This window comes from Pleurodeles waltl, chromosome 11, assembly GCF_031143425.1.
Source record: "Pleurodeles waltl isolate 20211129_DDA chromosome 11, aPleWal1.hap1.20221129, whole genome shotgun sequence".
Taxonomy (NCBI): domain Eukaryota; kingdom Metazoa; phylum Chordata; class Amphibia; order Caudata; family Salamandridae; genus Pleurodeles; species Pleurodeles waltl.
This window is the reverse complement of record NC_090450.1, coordinates 677,907,688-677,930,367: the sequence shown is the minus strand read 5'-3', so window position 1 is coordinate 677,930,367 and position 22,680 is coordinate 677,907,688. Positions and strand designations below refer to the sequence as shown.

General features: G+C 40.3%; 1 protein-coding gene across 3 annotated transcripts in view; it reads right to left on the bottom strand.

The window, feature by feature from the left end:
- ARHGAP25 (Rho GTPase activating protein 25) overlaps positions 1 to 22,680 on the bottom strand; it is a 313,218-nt gene that overhangs the window by 2,730 nt on the left and 287,808 nt on the right. For all 3 annotated transcript variants that reach the window (XM_069214179.1, XM_069214180.1, XM_069214181.1), the window contains 3 exons: positions 17,907 to 18,028; positions 9,138 to 9,340; positions 4,079 to 4,647 (listed from right to left, as the gene is read on the bottom strand). In XM_069214179.1, coding sequence (XP_069070280.1) covers positions 4,079 to 4,647; positions 9,138 to 9,340; positions 17,907 to 18,028 — 894 coding nt within the window. The remainder of the gene's footprint in view (positions 1 to 4,078; positions 4,648 to 9,137; positions 9,341 to 17,906; positions 18,029 to 22,680) is intronic.

The window sequence follows — 22,680 nt, the reverse complement described above, 5'->3', positions numbered from 1 at the left end:
TGTTTCCTCTACGCCTCCCCCATCCGGCTATCGTCCTTTTTTATGACGCTAGCCGGGCCTTACTGCCGGCTACCGTCATTCCTTAAATAGGACGCCTGGCCGGCGTCTTGGAATGGTGCTAGCCAGCGGTATACTTTTCATGCAAAACTGCATTAGTGCACTTTTGCGTGAAAAAGTATAAATATGCCCCTTGATCATTTTGCCAGTGGTTTCCACAACCGAGGAGATATTTTCTCACTTAGGACTTTATTTTATGAACAACCTATGTCTAGACCCAATCATGATACACAGTGAGTGCAAAAACAATTGAGTCTGTTTTATACCTGGTGATGCTTTATTACACAAAAGAGATGAGGAATGTCAGGAACTCTAGAAATTACTTTGGGAAGCGTAGACATGTTGTGAAGTTCATGAGAGTCAGTGGCATGGCATTTTGCGCTATTTTATTCTGCAGGATACTGGTGTGGCTGAACATGTCTTGCAAGAGGAGAAATACTCTTGCTGGAGGCAGTTTGTCCTCTACCCAGTATGCACACCAGTAAATGAAATGTCTTCTGAACGTGAGGTATGCCCTTACATTCAATTCCCATGCAAGCTACTGTTCAATTTCATGAAATGTTGTGTAATTTTCACAAAAGTTTGCCAAATTTTGTGACATGGCCTGATAGTAGCTCTAGAGGACTACATTATTAGCAGCCCAGAAATGGTCTTAGGACTAGCATATACATCCCTGAGCATAGCTTGGCTGTGTTTTCCAATAACAGACTGCTGTGTTATTGTTACTGGAAAACACAGTCAATTCCTTAGCCCCCTTCCGATCAACTTCGGTCAAGCGCATCCCAAAAAAAACAGCTGGTTCACCACCAAACTCCAAGAATCCAAATTCACCTGCAGGCGCCTAGAGAAAAAATTGAGAAACAGCAAAGCCAGCGAAGGCCTCACCTCTTTCAGAGCCGCCACTGCTATCCATCACCAACGCATCAAGAATGCAAAAAAAAAACACACTCCGTGAACGCATCAACACCTCCTCGCACAACATGAGAGAACTCTTCACTGTAATCAACAAATTCACCAATCCTCCCTCCGAAGCCACTAACATCCCCCTGTTGCAAGACCTCTGCGACAAACTGGTCACTTTCTTCCACCGCAATATTAAGGACATCAATGACAACTTTCTCCTGCCGAACCCACCTAGCATCAGAACCTATGAACTAACCCCACTCTCCAGAACCCACCAAAAACATCCACAGCTCTCACCACAGAAGAAACTGAAATCATCATGAACAGCATTCACTCCGGAGCTCCCACAGACCCCTGTCCTCACCACATCTACAACAGAGCCACGGCATCCATCGCACCCAAACTGACGCTGAACTGCTCTATCAAAACAGCCACCTTCCCCGAAGATTGGAAACCCGTCAGAGTCCGCCCCCTCCTAAAGAAACCCACAGATGACCCATCAGAGCTGAAGAATTTCCGGCCCAACTCGCTGCTACCCTACCTGGTCAAAGTCCTAGAAAAAGCCATAAACTCACAGCTATGACAATTCGTCAAGGACAACAACTCTCTAGATCCCTCTCAGTCTAGCTTCCGCAGCAACCACAGCATGGAGACAGCTCTTCTTGCAGCCACCGATGACAACCGCACACTCCTCGACTGCGGCCACACTGCAGCACTCATACTCCTCAACCTCTCAGCAGCCTTCAACACGGTCTCCCTACAGCCTCTTAAGCACCAGACTCCCCGATGCAGAAATCCACGGAAAAGCCTTGCAATGGATTCACTCCTTCCTCACCGGAAGAACACAAAGAGTCAGGCTCCCACCCTTCATATCAAACCAACAGAAGTCAGCTGGGGAGACCCCCAGGTATCCTCCCTGAGCCCAGCACTTTTCAACATCTACATGGCTCGCTTGCAGCCGTCGTCAGAGGCCACGGAATGAACATTGTCTCATACAACGATTACACACAACTCATTATATCCCTCACTGAAGACCCAGACAAAGCTAAGAGAAACTTTCACACCGGAATGAAAGCCGTCACCACCTGGATGACCGAGAGTTGCCTCAAGCTCAACTCAGACAAGACTGAGCTCATCATCTTCGGAAACTCCACATCAGCGTGGGATGACTCCTGGTGGCACACATCAATCGTCACACCGCCTACTCCGACTGACTACGCCCGCAACCTAGGAAGCATCCTTGACTCTTCTCTACCAATGACTCGACAGGTGAATGCAGTCACCTCTTCCTGCTGGCACACATTCCGCATGGATCCCGGTCGACTGCCACAAGATAATCACCCACGCCTTAGTCACAAGCAAGCTTGACTACGGCAATGCACTCTACGCTGGCACCACAACAAAGAACATCAGGAAACTACAACTCATCCATAACGCTGCCGCCAAACTCGTCCTGAACCTCCCCAGCCAGGAGCACATCTCCCAAAACCTGAGGATCCTCCATTGGCTCCCAGTGGAGAATCAAATCAACTTCAAACTACTCACCTACACCTATAAGGCCCTTCACAACATTAGACCAGCCTACCTGAACCATTTCATCTCTTTCCATAGCCCCGCCAGAACCCTCCCTCCACCCAGCAGGTGCTAGCCACCATCCCACACATCTGGAAAACCACTGCCGGAGAAAGATCTTTCACCTACCTCACAGATAAGACCTGGAACAACCTGTCCACGCACCACAGACAAAGCCCATCACTCACCATCTTCAGAAAGAACCTCAAGACATGGCTCTTTCAATGAGGCCCAGACCCACCACCAGCGCCTTGAGACCCTCACGGGCGAGCAGTTGCGCTTTATAAAAACTGATTGCTTGATTGTGTTCTGTTGCAAGATATCAGTATACTTCAAATTCTGAAAAGACTATTATGGCTTAATGCAATGCTGAGCTGTAAATATGTATATTCATGTACAATAGTTCTGGAACGGCAGCTATTTCTCAACGTTTTAGACAGATGTGGTCGGCTGTCATTCTTTAGATTAAAGTGTATTTAAATAGATCTGTTTCGATCTGCTGGTCAGATCAGATTGCTGGAGCTACAGTAGTTGTGATGATTCTGCCTGGTGCTTGGAGAGTGTTTCAATGTGCGACAAACACACCTCAGCAATCGTTAAAACAGTGGAGTAACACAAAATGGCGACCCCCCCATGCAGAATGTGATGGGGCGCCCAAGTCTCCACTAAGTCACAGATATTCGCGGGGCTTGGGCTAAATGATGGCCCCTTGAAGAGCTCAGGGCTTCCTGCACAGTTGGGCCCCCCTGCACTGAAGGAGCTGCCTGGGCCTGCATCAAAACCCTTTTCAGTTCGGCACTTCACTTCACACTGTCAGTGTTACGAATCAGAGTGAAAATAAAAGGCTGCTAATTGTGATATTTAATTAGTTTTTTCATAGTTCGTGTCATTTCAAATGCACTATAATTTACCCTATTGACAGATTAAGACTAAGATGAGCTAAAATGTAAAAATAAAGATCGCTTAAGACCACTCTTTAGGCCATTTCTAAGCGCTTCCGCTTGAGAAATCAACATCCAGGAAATTTAGATGTGCCCACTATCACACAAGTCCATGTGATGAACCCAACAGCAAAGTCATGTGTGGGATCTCCAGTCAACATTTTAGCCACTACAGGACATCTCCTTCATCTATATGTTAATATTAGCGTACCATATTATTTTGTTATTTTGAATGACAGACAAACTTTACTGGAAAACTGTGCTCAACAAATGCTACCCTGTGCTTGATTATAATATTTCTAAGTAGGGTGTGGGGTCTAGTTTTCATCATAGTTTTCACAATTTCAGTATAAGCTCTTAAAATTTATTGGCTTGTACGAGCACAGCATGGATTGGAAGCTTGCTCTTGGACCGCTGACTTAAGAAGAATCTGAGATGAAAAAAGAATACTCTATCCAACAAACAAAAAAGTCATCTTTCTTGAATGATCAAAGGTGGGTGTCTGAAGATTAATGACTTAATAAATTGTTTCTCTGCAGGAGTAAAATAACAATGTCTCTGTTCAACCAGGTTACTTCCTCTGCTGCAATATTTAAGTTACGTACCTCCCAATACGCTCCTCATAAAACCGCTTCTGTGTCTCAACTTCGTTTTTCAGGTCTTTGACAAGACACTGAAGAGAATGCAGACTCTCTGGTTGTGTTTCTTGTACTCCACTTCCTGGTCCGGCACTCTGGACTTGTTGCCGTTGGATCTGGCTGGAGGTTTTGGAAGCGTCTTTCCACTCCATCCCGATTGCATTGCTATGACTTTTGTTTAGTGGGCTGGTGCAAGTTTTATCTGCACTCTCAGTTGAGGGTGCAGGGACATTGTCATAGGTGGACTTTCGATGAAGGTCAATAATGGAGGAAAACTCTTCTGAAAGAGTCCTCTTGTGCCCGCCAGCTGGGGGAGAAAATCGAGAATTTCCTTCACTGCTTAAAGTGGATGCCCAGAACTCACCACCAAAAATGTCACTATGTATCCCCTGGGGTGGCAGAGTGAAGGAGCATTTCCTTGTGGGCAAAGTCTGTGTTCTCTTCCGTGGGCTAGGTATCCAAGGATCGAGGTCACAGTTTTCTGGGCTTGGTCCAGACTGGTAGTTTGATTCTGTGGGGCTGTTTGGATCATCTTTCTGAAAAGGACATTTCAAAACAGTTATCATTAGGTGACAAGCCGTCCAAACAATTGTGGGAACACTGTGTCTCTTAGAAATGTAGACCACAGGTAAATGTATGTATTTACATCAATGTCTGTGATCCACAGTACTGATTCATAAATTAACTTTCATAACAAGCAGCTTCCTAGCGCTTTCAATCCCTAAAAAGTATTCTTAAATTAGACTAGCTCTAGGTGTCATTAAGCTATACAATGTGGGACAAGTAGGGTTGAAAAAAATATTTCTTGTCAGTTCATGGCAAGTGTGTGCAAAAACATCTTTTGACAGATCTATCTCCTCTTACTTACTGAGATATGAAAAACAATTAGGAGGTGGGCATAAAGTGATTTTGTATTTCCGAGGAAGGCATGAAGGGATATATAACAAATAAGTTATTATTAATAAACCATATGTGAATCTCAGTCCCATTGGAACTGATAAACATCTTGTGATATCTTGCAGTTGTAACTAAGTTGAATCAAATAATTTGTGTAATATATATAAATACTATGAATGGGATGAGAAAAACTGTCAAATACAAATAAAAACACAGCACCAGTAATTTAGAGGAGTTGGAAATTATTATTTAAAATTAAATTCCCCAAAACCCTATGGACATAAATAGAATATTGCAAATCACTTTGGAGCTTCGTGATCTTAAAATGACACTTGACGTACAACCCGTGCCACTAAGTGCTATGCAACTCTGAGCTGAAAAATCCTAATAATTTAGGGATGGGATACCAGAGAGCATAAACTATCTGTTAATCTATTTTATTATCTAAAATGTAAGTCACTACTCTCGAGGGTAGTAAACGTATTGCAATGTAGATAAAACATTTTATTATGAGAACTACAATAAAAAACCACAGGGATTATTCAGTGATTAAACTACTTGTTAGCTTTGCTGCCCTTTTCACACCCTCCAATTGTGGCCTTTCGGCAATTGCTCAGTGCTTTCACTACATGTACACTATCTGATTAAAATGGACACTCGGATTAGACACAAAAGGCTTTATTCACAAACATAAACCTACACATTTGGTTTAAGTTTACTGTTATTTGCTCTTCACAAACTACAAATGTAGTTTTACGTGTAGTATCTTTATGACTGAAGAGAACGCTGCACATAAAAAAATAGGATAGGACAGTCTCTGCAGTCATGAAAATACTACCAGTAAAACTGCACTCATAGTTTGGGAATAGAGAAAATTAGTACACTTCCATCAAAAGTATAAGTTTACCTTTGTGTATAAGGGCAAAATAGTGTGTTGTACATTGTGTTTTAATGAACTTTTTTGTACAGTTTCAATTGATTTTGAACAATGCATAAAATACATTTCAAAGCTTCCTTCTCTGTTTTAAGCTTTATGAGTCTGAAGTGCCATGGGCATTTTGTGGGTCTGGACTCTGCAGGCACCAGCAAAAAATAAGGTTCTATAAGGGAACAAGTTGCCTGTCACTTTGTATAATTGGTGAACTCACCTTTTACTGATTCCGTCAATGGTATATTTAATAGATTTAAACATTTTGCTTCAAAGGAAGGCATTCAATTGTAATTCAAAATGTATTATTTTACAATCACTCTTCCAGTATCGAAACTTTCATCCGGTTAGTTATCTTTTAAATTATTTTCAAATTAAAAATAAAACCTGAACTTCTCTCTGTTTCTTGCATGAAACTCAAGCCAACACAGGCCTATATAATTTAAAAACAGTAGCTGTACTTTAAACTTTTGTCACTAGTTTTGTATGTTAAAAGTGTAATGTAAATTCAAGCTTTCAATTAATTCAAATTGTGCATGATCAGTTTAAATAAAATTACTATTTCTATGCTGATCAAATGGATTGAAATCTCAATTTGACATTGAAAACATTGATTTTAAAGGATGTATGCAGTATCTATGAATAATATTAAAACAGCAATTGTTATATATTTTACATTTGGGGATCGCAGCAACTGTCCCTTTAAAACAAAATGTTGAAGAGGAGTGTACAGTTATGAACTCAACAAAACTAATGCCACAAAACGGTGACTTTACATTGAAACAATACAACTGAAATGTTGGTATTCTTACCAATGATCACAGTCAAGCAAACATGTAGCAATGTATTGAACACAATAACATGCCTAAGACCTGCCAACATCCAGATTGTTTTAGGATCTGATAGACAAGGGGGGTCTTGAAGGGCGAGGCCCAGAAAAGATGCAGGACTTTGAGCTTGTCACTGCCTGAACTGTCATGGAAAAGAAATGGAGAGGGCAGGGTTAGAGCTCATCAGATCCTTAAGTACTTCTCTTGCTCTCCCCATAATACACATACTAAGACCTCTATGGCTGCCTCACTTGTCCTGAGAAGGTTGTACAATGCAAATGGACTTCAAGGGTGCCAATACTGTTTAACACACGGTTGTGCTTCGTGAGTTGGCAGTCCTGACAGTCTCTTTCTGAACGGTTTGCTGTTTGCATAAATCCACCACCAGTGTATTCTCTGGTCATCTTGTACAGCCCCTTACTTCGTAAACAGGATAGAGCAGTTGATGGGGTATTTGATGTACAGAGCAGTGAGACTTTCAATTAAAAACGAATTTAGAATAGGGCTAACTGAAGTCAAAGAATAAATGGACTAGTGGTGCCCTGTAACACTTAATTTTCATATTTTACGTCATCCTACAACAAAAATGTAAAATATGATAAGGCCTTTCTAAATTAAAAAAACTGTATTTCTTTAATACGCAGGAATGTTTCACCTTAGTACATCAGATAATAGCACTGCATTGGAAGGCATTTATCACAAGTGATTGTTTTCAAACATGAATTTACAAACAGTCACACTCCCACAATGACAAAGCCATTCATGAACCAATACGTAAGTCAGTTATGATTTGCGCCCCTGTCTTTGTTGTTTAGGTTGTTGTTAAATATGGAACAACACTGTAGACAGTTAAATCAAACATAAGAGCATTTTGTACAGCACACATCTGAAAATCATATATTTCAAGGAACCCTCATATGTAATAGTGAAGAAAAAGGAGACAAAGAGAAATCAAATAATTGCCCAAAATCACTCAGTTTGTTCAAACGGGGAAGCCAAGATTTGTCCCACGTTTTCTGTTTTCACATTGTGCAATTCATTCACCAGATGAGTATCTCATTCCCTCTATTGTTAAAAATTAATGCTTTGGCTCTCATTTATTGGTGCATGTGGTAACAGAGTGGGTGACAGACTAAAGACACATGAAGGTTTGGCTTGTTTTGGGATTTGGGATTCAAGAGAAGTTCGAGTTAAGTCAGGTTTCGAGCTTGGCTCATGCCGTCAGTGGTTCACCCACCTCTATCCCATAACTGTGATAAAGGAGACAACAGCATAAGAAAGACATGATTGGTGATGTAGAAGCACCAACATCCTAGTACAGGACTGTTTGTTTCAATATCAATATCCATCACCTTCTCACTACACCACATTTTAATAGTATGCAAATGGGTGTTCTCTCCTGCATTGGTAAACTCAGAAGATTGTTGATTTACAGTCCCATATACCTACTAGCAGCGTTTAGTTTGATTTAAGATCTTCCTACCATTGCAAAGTAAACAAATAAAAATAGATAAATGTCTTCAAAATGCGATTGCACAAGAGCACATGAAAAGGCCAGGATTAATAGAAACCGTGCCTTCTGGTTCCAAAGTTTCCATCTTGCTAATTACATAAGAACTTAAGTGTGAGTGGTACCAATGTTGAAACTCAGAGACTACTCTCACGGAAGAAATGCCATGGTGTTGTAGAACCTGCCAGACTCTAAAGAGAGGTCACTACCAGCATATTTTTGTTACAGTCTTAAAGCCAGGAATAAATTTCTCCTAGTGCCACGGCTAAACCTTTCCTACTCTACCATATCTAATGATAGAGGTTGAGTGCTTATGTCTCCCTTCAGTGAAATGGACACTTTGTTGGGGGGTTTTGTCAACCACTTGCTGCCCTAATTGAGCCTGTATCTAAGCACTCATAATGTTTAAAGATAAGATACTAAAAGCATAAGGAGACTGTGAGGTTTAGGATTGTATTTCATTCCTAGTTAGTAATCAAGTTACTTGTTTTGTACACAAGACTTATCAAAGGTAGTGATAAAAAGCATAGAAGGCTTACTCCAAGGTGCGGTAGAAGGATAGCAACTGAGATAATGAATACAACATTATTGCCATTTATTGCAATTTATGTCACTCTAGAGAGTAAGGGGCTTAATTTACAGGGCAGTATGGAGTGTGGAGTAAAACCCTTAAAATAAATCCACAACTCAAAGGTCACACCATGTACTAGCTTTGCTACCCCACATCAACCTTACAGCCTCCTGACACCCACTTTGCTGTCATCACTGGGGTCCTCAGTCACACCACACGCCATACTTTTTGGCACCTCAGAAAATGTTTGCGAGTTCCCGTAGTTACACCACCTATGATGTGAGTCTTACCTTTTTACTATTGCTGAAAATGTAATCTCTAGATGGCAGCATGTCTTCAGCGGCGTCCCACCCCACCGAACTGCGTGGCACTGGAGCCTTTTTTGAGTCGTTCTTTGAGACAGAAGGTGACGAGGGCACATCTTGTGATCTTGGGAAGAGTTGTTCATGGCTACTTATCATCACTGTCATCAGCTTCTGGATCTGAGGAGCACCTGCCAAAGGAAAGAATAGACAATCATTAAGGATTGCTGATTGCTGACAGGGTTCTCATAATGGACTATGTGCGAAGCCCTGGGAGACTGAGTTGCAGCTTTGGTTATAATTTTGCCATTCCATTTTTGATCCGAATGTCATTACAGGAAATTGCAACGTTTACCTTGCCTGCAAAATAAGCTATTTTATATTAGAGATTTCAAAGATATCACCTCTTTGTTATTGGTCTCTGCTGTATTTTTTCTGTCAATCCATTATTTCCTACAAACATTGTACTTAGGTTCACAGTGTTCTGTCAAACCCTGTCACACTGAAATTACAACCTATGTCTTGTAATCTCACACGACAGTGCAATTGTTCTAGGGTTCTCAAGCAAAAATATGATTTTTGGGTTTCCATAATGACTTTACCCTGGCACCCAGGCCATTTTTAAACCACCTCTAACAACACACGCCCCTGTTTTGTCCACTTGTAGGGGAGCTTTAAGCAGCCATTTACAATGGCTAAAATTTTTACCTATCCGGATCTCTCACTGATACACTCTGGCCCCTTGTATATTGCCAACACAAATTATTTGCCAGCTGTATGCAAATAATGCAGCTCAGGAGGATCAATTGTGGGATATATGTGTTAAAAGCAAAGTATGCAGCACGTTTCAAGCTATTATCATATTTTAAACCATAGGCAAATATACAATCCAAATGCCTTAAAAAAATGTGGATGTTAAGTAAGAAATCTACAATATTTATTATTTTGCTTTACATTGAAACTGAGTACTACTATTTTTACGTCTAGTCTTTGAGACAACTTGAGCTGATCCGACAGACTATTGTTTTTCTAAAAAACAATCATACAAAACATATTCAACAGAGAGCTTTTGGTCATTAGCTTTCATCCATTAGTCTGTTAAAATGACCTTCACATTTGGCTTTTTCACTACAGCTAACAGAGAGGAGCACTGGGTCAGTCTGCCCGCATTACCCACTGTCTCCTGTGCTTTGAGTGACAGTAAAAAGCCTGTGTACATTGTTCACAACTGCCTAAAAGTGTTTCTTTCTCAAGTAACAAAGCTGGTTCAAAGAGTGCTTTCTATTTTAATTATGTTTTATGTTAATTTTAATTAACAGCTCTTTATTTTTTTACCACTTGAATGATGATTTACACTCTCCTTTTTGACATATTTTAGTGACAATGCAACGCAACAGCTGCCTGCGATTTAACTGCTTATTTTGGTAAGTAAAAAACATTCCCCAACAAATTCAAATTCAATACTTCAGATCTTAAAGCATTTAGAAAGTGGTTGGGGGTTTTAACGAAAATCTCCTGCTTGAGGACACTGTGATGCTGTTCATATTAATAATCATTCGAATGTCGGTCCATTGATTACCAATAAATTGAGTAACAATGTATGTTATTTACAGTACTTAAAAATGATCAAAAATGGAAATGAAGGCTATATAAAAGTGAAGTTAATAATATTTTATGACAAAGAATTTGTCATTCTTGCCATTCGGTTTCACGTTTATTTTAACATGCATGATATTTTTTTCTTACTTCCCCTACTCCAATAGGACCTAAATCTGAAATATTAGCACCAACAGGGTGGAGGTTATTATCCCTTTAAGGTCTAAATGCAGTAGTGGGTAGGCAACAAAAGGTATTCAGCTTTGGAAAGTGTTATAGGCAGCATACATTTCACATGCAGTATTCTTTGTAACTTTCAATCCACTTGAAATAGAACCAGTTTTTTGTACAAAATCTGCATATCTTGCAGAAGGGATTATTTTACAAGTTCGTAATTATGTATAATTTTACCATACCTTTGGAATTTTTAAATTCCAAGGTCTCTACATATAATGGAGCTGTGTGTATTGTATGAGATTTTAAAAGATGTATTGGGATGTTGTAAAATGGCTTTGTGCTTTACACATCCAAAATATCTAAAATGGACTATCATGCATAGATAGATACATAGAGTTATAATTGACATGGAAGAGTATTTAATTGTAATTTAAATCCTAGAGAACGGTCTTACTATTATGTTTCTATTTTGACAAACATCAAACCGGACACAAATATTGAGAAACAAACTTTATTCTATAATGCTACGATCAAATACTCAACATATTACTTCATAGGAGAGACTACTTGTGAGTAACAAGAACATCCTTAGATTGTCCCACATTTGCAAGTCTATAGTGTTTAACAACATTTAGAGAAGTTGACCAAATTATTGACCTTAAAAACTGTTATATTGTGCACGTTCAGAATCTCACAATAAGCCAACAAACCTCCTGTGGATTATCCCTACACACCCAAAAGACATGGTATATCTCTTATCCTGTAGGTAGAACCAACCATAGACTTTATATACAAACCAAGAGTCTGAATTCAGGCTTTGCACCCTTTATTAACTGAAGCAAAGTTAATGAAAAGAGAGTCCATGTTACGAAAAGAAGAAATTATTTCAAATGAACAGAGCTCTTTTAACATCTAAACTGTGAAGTGCAACTTCCTCCTGAGAAGATGTGGAAAGATGAAACTGAAGCCATATAGTCCCTCGATTCATATGAAAAGAAGACAAAATTGTATTCACAAAAGAAAGACACTCCTATTTGGAAGAAATGCTACTAGTGGAGTAAATATGTTTGTCAAAGAAGGGAAGATAACTGCAATCCTATCAGAGAAACTGTGAATTGAAAATGTTGATCATTTACTGCCAACTTCAAGAACCTCTGATGACTGTGAAAGTTGCAAAATGGAGATCCAGGGAAATTAGACAGTCTCCTGGAAACAGGATCGGAACATCTTTCTGTAGACATCCCTTTTTGAAAAAATGAACGGTCTTGTTTAGGAGTTGACTTCACATCAAGCAGTACAGTTCTGAATCTTCCTGAAACCTTCTCCACTAGGAAGATAAGTAAACACCCTGACTTTGCTCTAGCATGGGAACTGGCTTTATGTCTTGCTTCTTTAACACATATGAAATTCCTATCCATAAAGCCCCCTTTTCCTTGCTCTTGGTAAGAGGTATAGGGATGGATCCTGAACTCAGAGGTATGTAGTTGAAACCTATGGCATATAATCTCTGAATGTTATTCAACATAAATTGGTCTGTAAAATGAAATTGCTGATTTCTACCTCCAACAGGATGCCCATCTACTCTTACCCTCTAATTGTTATAATTTCTGCTTCGTCTGATTTGAAGGCCAGTTCTTGATTCTGCCATCCCACTTTTCCTGGGTAGCTTCTTCTAGAGTCCCCTTAAAAATGGGTGGAAGATATAATATTCCCCTTGTACAGTGATGCATGCTTTCTGTTTTTAAAGTCTTTGATTACCATTTGTTCTTTCAAATCAAATCAAATCATTAGCATTTATAAAGCGCGCTACTCACCCGTGCGGGTCTCAAGGCGCTAGGGACAAAGGGGGTGGTTATCGCTGCTCGAACAGCCAGGTCTTTAGGAGTCTCCGGAAAGCGGAGTGGTCCTGGGTGGTCCTGAGGCTGGTGGGGAGGGAGTTCCAGGTCTTGGCCGCCAGGCCGCCAAACAGCTTCACCCACAGGAAAGGAACTCAAACAATGGAGATGTTTCAGAAGCATCAGTTTTCTAGTCTCCTAACTAGCTATGATGCTTGGCTAGAATGGAAGTTGCAGAGGCTGAGGTAAGTGCTCTGATTGAATAACATGAGATGTCAGCAAGAGATTTTGCTTGTTGCTCCATGTGTACTAACAACATGGAGCAGTCGTCGCTGTCCTGGATTGCACCTGCACAAAATTTAAAATCTTTCACCGGAGAAATACATATGTTCTTGCTCGTAGGGCTACATTATTTAGAGCAAATGGTTTATTTCCTTGTCCACAGAATTAGTAGGAATTCAATCTTGAGACCTGATTAAAGTGCACCCATTTGGTGTGGCTAAAATATAGTCAATCATGAATGAATGCAGAAGCACTTCTTCATTATTATCCAAGTTAAACTATATATGTAAGAAACTTTGAATATTCAAATGAAGCAACAAGGTCCCAGAAGTGTTACATTGGGGAAATAGAGCAAAAGAAGTATTCAAATGAGGTACCACTGGAATCTTCCAATTGTCACTCACATGATCTAGGACCTGGCAACCTCCTTTCTCCTGATGTCTTTGCCTGAAGTGGAGGTCCTCGGCGACGGATCTGACACTGAGGACGAAGAATCACCCTCACATGCTTCCTTCTTCTTTTTTGTTCTTTCTTCTGCTAGAGCATCAGAGACCACATCCTCAATCATTCTCAAAATGCATCTTCTCAAAAGAATGTCAGGAGAGTTAAGATCAGGCTATAAAGAAGAATGTCTTGAGACTACCCTCACTACCTCTTTTTTTCATCATCTGAAGGTAGAGAAGGAGATACATGTTTCATCCTGGAAGTTCTTTTGCCTTCCATGAGCAGCAGAAAAATGAGTAGCTTTAAAACATATTGAGACTAAAAGTTAGGACCAGGCTTACCCACAATCAATGAAATTACTTCAGAGGCACAACCAAAGAGTAAAACATAAATCATCTTTTGCTTTTGTCAGCCAGTAGTTGTAAAATATGTTAAATCCATTAAATGAATTGAAAAGGTCAACAGTTCACCACCTTTTTTCCTCTTTTTATATTTTTGCAAGTGAAAAAAGGGACCAAAACAATCTTCAGGCATTTGAATTAAATGTTGTTCATGGTGGCAGAGTCACTGTTTCATTAACCCAAAAGTGGTATAGTTGGTGACATTGTGCATGTGCACTGAGAGAAAGAATGGCTGCCTTCTTCCTTTTCCCCTAATACTGAAGAATGATTTGCATCTGAAAACATATGGGGTAAGAACACTAAGGTAGACGTACTCTCTAAACTTTTAAGTGGCAGAGGCAAATGTGGCAATGTCTGCAGCACAGTTGTTATCTATCACAACAGTGGAGTATCCAAGTAGTGGAAGCTCTGGGAAATGAAATGGGAATAAGAATGCTCAGCAAAGCGATGTGGGTTAATAACTGCACTGTTGAGGGCATTTTGGGAGGGGAGTTCCTTGGAATCTCTTAAATATGTTTGTCATACTGTACTGCTCTGTACTGTATTTGTGACAAGCATTAAAGAGATAAACCTGTTCTGCTTCCACAAGTAGGTAGAGCAAGAGAAGAAAAGTTCATTTATCATAAGCAGTAGCATTAACTTGTCATGTTTGTTGGTATTCCCCACCCACCAACAGTGGTGTAACAAACTGGAGGGGGCCGCCCCTGCAAAGAACATGGAGGACCCCCCCTCCAGAATCACTTAAGGCAGGTGTTGGGGCTGCAGGGGCCTTTGTTATGCCACTGCCCAGCAAGGATTCAACACAATGTGTGAATAAAGAAAAGCTTAATTCAAAGGACCGCAGCTGGTCTCTTTATAAATCATTTAGTCAAAGCTTGGTAAAAGTAAGATACTAATAAGCAATAAACAGTCACGGAAGTGACTATCAAATTGAATAACTTTCACAACCATTTACGTATAACCCAAGATTTGCTCATCCAAATTAAACCCATGTATTTTAGAAAACAGTTATCAATGCTCCAAATAGTTCTCTCAAGGTCTTGTCTTGGAAATGAAAATGTTAACAACCTTAGAATCATCTGTAGAAAAATTATAGAGAAAAAGATAAAACCCCATATATCAAATAAATGAGAAAATGTAGTTACATGATAAGAGCAGCTAAAAAGACTTATTCAGCAAAGATTCAGACTGCAATTAACACCTATATAGCAATATTAAAAACTTAGCAACAACTTAGCAATCCTTCACTTACTAAGAATTAAACAAATGCAATGTTCCCCTTTCTTCCACAATGAAGAAGAAAAATTCAAGAAAGAATTTGCTCAAGTAGTCATAGACCACCAAACAATATACACAAATAGTAACCTGTTCCATCTTACACAATTTCGTAGAGTTTCAAATGGAAAAAAAACGCAAAGCTTGAAGATCAGCAAAATATCCTAATCATCGCTAGGTGTTTGAACCGGCAAATACATAAAATAAAAAATAATTTCACTCTCATCTTTAATAAGTAAGATTTCAAATATGTCTTTTAGCACACAAAAGTTCCTAGAAGCATCAAACAAATTACAGTACAGCCATTTAAAAAAAAAACAACATTAGACAAAACAGATCCTATTAATTGCAGACCCATCTCACTCATCGTCTTGCAAACTACTTTGAAAAAGTCACCATTCAGTGAAAACAAATGGTAGGTTATTAACATATTGAACTCCACCCAAGCAAGATTCCATACGTAAATGTGAACAGAATCAGTTTTTGTGTCAGTAGAGGATGACTTCAGAGTGATAATGGATAGTAAAGTCATAAGTGCTGCCACGTTGTTAGATTTATGTGTGTTTTTAAACGAATCGACTATACCCTTACACCGACACGTGTGCATAGGATACACAGACTATTAAAGATGTGACTCTAGTTTTCTCTAAAAATCACCAAATATGTCCCAAGCAGAAATCTTCAGTCAACCTCTGCCAAGAAGGTAGCACTCTCTAAATATAAACTCCAAAAATAGAGAGGTGGGCATTTAATGTTGCGGCCACTAAACCTTGGAACACTATCGCACTAGAAATCTGTTTGGCTCCCATTATCCTAAAAAAAAGTAAAAAACAAAAAATATGAACACATAGATCTTCAATAATTAAATCTGTAGTAACAACCTAATTTTTGCACCCATAGTGTCACACAGTCTCCACAGTGCCAAATGACTTCCTAGATGTACAACTGTGCTCTGTAAATAACTATTCTTTATAATAATAACAATAATAATAAGCATCATCATCATCATAGTAACATCTGGGGCGAACCTCTGTGGAGATGTAGGTGGTCCATGACTTGATAGACAGAGGGATTTCCTTCTGAGTGAGGACAGACAGTCATACTGTGATTGAATGACAGCAACCACCCCCAAAATCTCCCACCTGGACTCCAAAAGCAGGCAATAGAATTCCAACATCACAGGAGAGAATGGCACTGGAGATAATTAACATGAAGGAAGGTGAAGAAAAACTGGACTTTTTGCCTCCAATGGCTTTGGGTTTGAAGGGTACATTTATTAATCTACTGTGGCAAATCCATCATTGGAGACCATGTTGATGCTACTTGCCCCAAAGTAGTGGAATTGATGCAATAAGTGAAAATGGCTTCTATCAATGGGGATATTGAGGAATTTAAGACCCACTTGGTGAAGAATAAGCTGGATGCACCCTACCTTCACAAGTGAGGGCAAAGCTGCACCACAACGCTAGGATCAGTTTCAACAGTGTTTTATTAGCACTATGATCCAAATAAAAGTCAAAATATATTAGCTCTACTCCAACAATGGGAAGTAAAAGCAATAGCACTATAATCCAGTTCTTCCTGCAAATAGATGTGTTGAATGCTGACCTGGCAAAATCAAGTAATAAGGGGACCCTGACTTCAATCCGAGGGCCCAGGAGGTAACATGTTGGATTAGGGCACACCGCTAGTAGAGCTGTCACGTGCCAAACAAAAAGAAATGATCATCAGAGCACCAGCCAAAAACACAGGCCTTAGTATTTCTGGGTAGGGGGGCCAATAAGCTAGGCAACACTGGTGAAGAGAAAGACCCCCAGCTGATCAAAAAATAATTGTTCTCTAAGGGCTCTGAGGCCTCTGGGTCATTAAATTCAAGGGTGAGTGACACATGAAGGGAGGATCTAAACTTCACTCAACTGTTGGTTATGCAGCATCTTTAGGAGTCACACAGCTCAGGTGGGTTTGATAGGGCAGACAATAACCAACAATGATGTGTTTGCCTTTCTGTTTTTGTCTGTTTTTTAAGAATCAGTGTGAGTCCTGGTAATGTTTCACCTCCATCCCTTTCCCACATATAATAGAACAGGCCACTTCTGAGACTGACTTTGCTGGTGTCTCTTTTTTAATATTGGGACTGTCTGTGGAGAAGGCCAGAGTAATGCCCTGTTTTTTCTGAGATATGTACTTATTTTTATAGGCCTTGTAACTAATACCATGCCTCATCCCTTGACCGGATAAAAATTATTTAAAACTAAATGTTATTTACACCTGCATTTATGGTAGAATCAACAGAAATGAAAGGTGGACAATCAAAACTGTACGTGGACATATGATAAATATCTATGATCAGTAAATATGGTAAACTACTCAAACAAGTTTAGAGAAGCTTGGGCACTGTAATAAGGGTCTACCCCACATCTTACTCTTTCTTTGCAGAAATGGGGTTGCAAGTACATGATTCTGAAATAAGCAGGAGCAAACTGAGGACATAATTTTTCTGTAGACCAACTACGATACAATTACAATTCACCACCGCCCTTAAAAACCAAACGCCCATATAATGAAGGCAACTTCTTAATCGTCATTGAAAGTAGATTTCAAGCAATTCTTTGTTGCTGTTCCCCTTATTTCAGTCTGTCTAATTGTAATGAATAATTCAATTGCCACCCCGGCTCCTCCTAGTCAGCATTAACAATATCTCCCATGCAGGTGAATATGATATCAACAAATATCAACATATTATTTACCCTTCATTATTGTGACCGGGTCCTCTTGCTTCGGCCTGATGAGGTTCACTCCGATAATGGTAGCCAGATTATCAACACTCATCTTGTTGACTGCAGAGTTCAGCTGTATTTCATGAAGAAACCTAATGGCAAGACAAGGAAGAGGATATTAAAGCAAATCACAACATGGTGACAAGCAAGCCAGATGGTTAGCCAGACGAGTCTCATGCACATAAGCATTGCTGCCACTTTTGCCATGCACCAAAATCTTCAAGGTGACACTGGATTGAATCAATTGAAGGGAGGAAAGTCTGAAAATATAACTTGTAGCATTTTATATATTTCTAATGTAAATATGCCATTAGGCAAAAAGAACACAATGTCAGCAACATTAAGAATTTAAAACTGATTCCTGATCGATAAATAGCATTATTACAAACCTTATTAAATCACTGAGAAGATGCTCATCAGAATAAACACTCATTTTGTTGAGAATGTTTTCTAAAAGCAACCTTATGGGTGGGAATTCCTTAAACATTATAGAGGTGCATAAATCTCTTTGCCCATTAGTTGGGCACGCCTCTTGCAGCATTCCAAACCATGCTCTTCCAGTACCTGGACCCTATATGCAGGGACGGCTGAGAATTTCACCAGATACAGTTTGTTGCTTTCATTTCTCAGAAATATTGTTCATAACTGGAGATTCTGGCTTAGTGCTAATTGAGCTCATATATCTTGTTTGGTTTAGTTTTAATAATTCATATGCAGGTTTGTTTGGTCTCCTCTCAATTTAAAAACAGTTCCTGCCAATTAAACTCTGAAGAGCAATAATTACAGAAATTAACATTTCTGCATGTTTTATTTGTATAATGGTTACTCATTCCCTCTATTAACAAACCCAGGAAAGAAAACGTGTAGATTGGTCAGACCAGAAAGACCCCCGTGAGCACTGCCATGACCATAAGTGCTTTCTAACAACAACCAGGATTTAATTGAAGGCAAATTGTCTGTCTCTGAATCGGTCTCTATAGCCCAGCAGTTTTGTCATCAGTGACCCCCTGAAAAAACTCAATGCCACACTTCCAGAATGGTCACCATTCATCCGCCTCATACATAAAGCCCACCATACAGTCACTTAAATAATCAAAAGAGGGCCCAGTGTTTGCCCAACATGTTTTCAGTTTAAGACAGTAAAGCACTTTCATTGATGGGTTTTTAATTCTTACACCAACATAAATTGTCCCCAACTGAGAAAAAGCTGTAAACCAATATACTTTAAAATACCTTTGGAGACGTTCAAGAGTCTCACCTCTATTTGCCAAAATCATAATTCTTTGACCAAATTAGCATTGATTTTCTTTTTCTGTAAGCAATGCTGTCAGCAGTTATTGGTGGCTGGTCAGTATCTGATCTATGCATTTTGTAACATTTGCATACAAAATTGCAATGTGTTCTTAGAAAAGCCTCAGTAGGAGTATTCTCACCTTACATTTTGCAAGTTGCTAATCACTCATTTACACTTTGAATTTCCGCCTCATGTCACTGCTAACAGGCACATCATCACATCCCACTCCAAACCCTCAATGGAAAACCATTCCCTAGATTCGAGCCAGGTAAACTTAAACAAGTCTTTTTCCACTTCTAATCTCTCAGGAGATTAATCTTTTATCACTTCTCATCTCAAATGACCATTAAAGTTCTTTACCAATGCTTGACCTTATGTTAATGCCAAATAAATTATCCTTTACTGACAAAGTTGTCTGTTTTCCTGGTTCCAGTACATTTCCGTTTGAAAGTAAATGTATGTAGCATCCTATAACTGGACAAGGGGATGGTCAGTCAAAATCCAGTTATAGTTGCAGCTTTGTTCACAACAAATGACCTGTCAACAACAAATCAACAACCTTACCAATATAGATCTGATGCCCCAGAATACGTCTGTCCATTATATTCAAACACAACCTTTCTATAAGAAGCAGATTATATTCATCTGAGATTCCTCATGCAGTCACATGATCAGTACCCTAATTGTGATCACCCAAATAAAGAGATACTTCAAGATCTAAAAATACCTGTTAGACCTGACAGCCTTAGGGTGGTCACCCCTAACTTCCTGCCTGCCTCCCTCCACTTTTTGGACACAGTTTTTGCTGGCTTTTAGACTCTGCGCACTTTATCACTGCTAACCAGTGCTAAAGTGCATATGCTCTCTCCCTTTAAACATGGTAACCTTGAATCATACCTGATTGGACTATTTAATTTACTTATAAGTCCCTAGTAATGTGCACTATATGTGCCTAGGGCCTGTAGATTAAATGCTACTAATGGGCCTGCAGCACTGGTTGTGCCACCCACTCAAGTAGCCCCTTACCTTGTCTCAGGCCTGCCATTGCAAGGCCTGTGTGTGCAGTTTCACTGTCACCTCGGCTTGGCATTTAAAAGTACTTGCCAAGCCTAAACCTCCCCTTTCTCCACATATAAGTCACCCCTAATATGTGCCCTAGGTACCCCTAGAGCAGGGTGCTGTGTGGGTGAAAGGCAGGACATGTAACTGTGTAGTTTACATGTCCTGGTAGTGTAAAACTCCTAAATTCGTTTTTACACTACTGTGAGGCCTGCTCCCTTCATAGGCTAACATTGGGGCTGCCCTCATACAGTATTGAAGTGATAGCTGCTGATCTGAAAGGAGTAGGCAGGTCATATTTAGTATGGCCAGAATGGTAATACCAAATCTTGCTGACTGGTGAAGTTGGATTTAATATTGCTATTCTAGAAATGCCACTTTTAGAAAGTGAGCATTTCTTTGCACTTAAATCTTTCTGTGCCTTACAATCCACGTCTGGCTGGGCTTGGTTGACAGCTCCTTGTGCATTCACTCAGACACACCCCAAACACAGGGTACTCAGCCTCACTTGCATACATCTGCATTTTGAATGGGTCTTCCTGGGCTGGGAGGGTGGAGGGCCTGCTCTCACACAAAGGACTGCCACATCCCCTACTGGGACCCTGGCAGACAGGATTGAACTGAAAGGGGACCTGGTGCACTTCCTAGCCACTCTTTGAAGTCTCCCCCACTTCAAAGGCACATTTGGGTATAAAACAGGGCCTCTGCCCTACCTCATCAGACACTTGCTGGAGAAGAAACCTGAACCAGAACCTGCATCCTGCCAAGAAGAACTGCCTGGCTGCCTAAAAGACTCACCTGACTGCTTTCTACAAAGGACTGCTGCCTTGCTGTTACCCTGCTGCCTTGCTGAACTCTTGTCTGGCTGTGAAAGTGCTCTCCAAGGGCTTGGATAGAGCTTGCCTCCTGTTCCCTGAAGTCTGAGGACCAAAAAGACTTCTCTTTTTCATTTGGACTCTTCGTGTGCGAAAATTTCAACGCACAGCTTGCTCCGCGGCGAGAAAAACGCTGCACACCGACGCTGACCGACGCGACGCCTTCGGGGCGGCCGGAACTGCGACGCATGGCCTTGCAAGGACAACGCCGCCCGACTTCCAGAGGGAGAATCGACGCGACGCCTGCCGTGAGAGCGAAACTTCGACGCACAGCCCCGCGGAACGACGCGCAGCCGGAAAACAAGCAGGAGAATCCACGCACAGACCCGGGACATCTGGTAATCCCTGCGACCCATAGAAAGAGACTGTCCGCGCGCCGGAAAACGACGCACGACTTCCCCGCGTGAAAAATAACGACGCAAGTCCGTGTGTGCTGGGGAGAAATCGACGCACACATCATTTTTCCACATATCTCTTCTTCTGCGGCTCTTTGCAGAGATTCTCCACTCCAAACCAGGTACTTTGTGCTTGAAAGAGACTTTGATTGATTTTTATAGACTTAAGACACTTGATATCACTTTCCAGTGATATCCCTACAATTTCACATTGCATCTTTATTTGTTTGACCTACAGTTAACCTGATAAATATTATATATATTTTTCTAAACACTGTGTGGTGTATTTTTGTGGTGCTATATTGTGTTATTGTATGATTTATTGCACAAATACTTTACGCATTGCCTTCTAAGTTAAGCCGGACTGCTCGTGCCAAGCTACCAGAGGGTGGGCACAGGATAATCTTGGTTTGTGTGTGACTTACCCTGACTAGTGTGAGGGTTCTTGCTTGGACAGAGGGTAACCTGACTGCCAACCAAAAACCCCATTTCTAACAATACCTAATAACTTTAAAACAGAACTACGCACTGGACTACAAGACTTTTAGATGAGATAAACACCATCACTGCTCGTTTTGCCTTTCAAGGATAACTCTCTACAATTAATGGGACTACAACCTTTGGATCTCATATTGAAATGCATCACCTCGGGAAGTGTTAAATGTTCTGTGTTTTCATTAGGTATCACATTTATAATCATAACTTTGATTATGTTCCAGAAATTGGAGAACCATATTGGGGTACAGAAACTACCCTCATATTTATCAGAGCTGTGCCGTGAATGAGATGAGAATTGCTATGCTGGGACATTCTCAAATATGAGCGTTAGATATGATTGCTCTGACTTGGACTAGGAACAAATTCACGGGCTGTGTTCACAGAGGGCAGCATAAGAAAATGTAGGTGGGGTTGGGTACAGTTTCATACCATGGCAGAGAATGGCCAGGATTCTGTTTTTCTAAGGTGTTAGACATTTTCTTTGTATGTTCTTTTTTATTATTCGTCTGTACTGCTGCTCTCATTAACACTGCAGTAATTGTTTGCCAGTAGAAGAGCAGTGAATAAAAAATAACTCTAAATACACTCTGTTTGTGTTCTGTTTTAAATAACCCTGCTCGGGT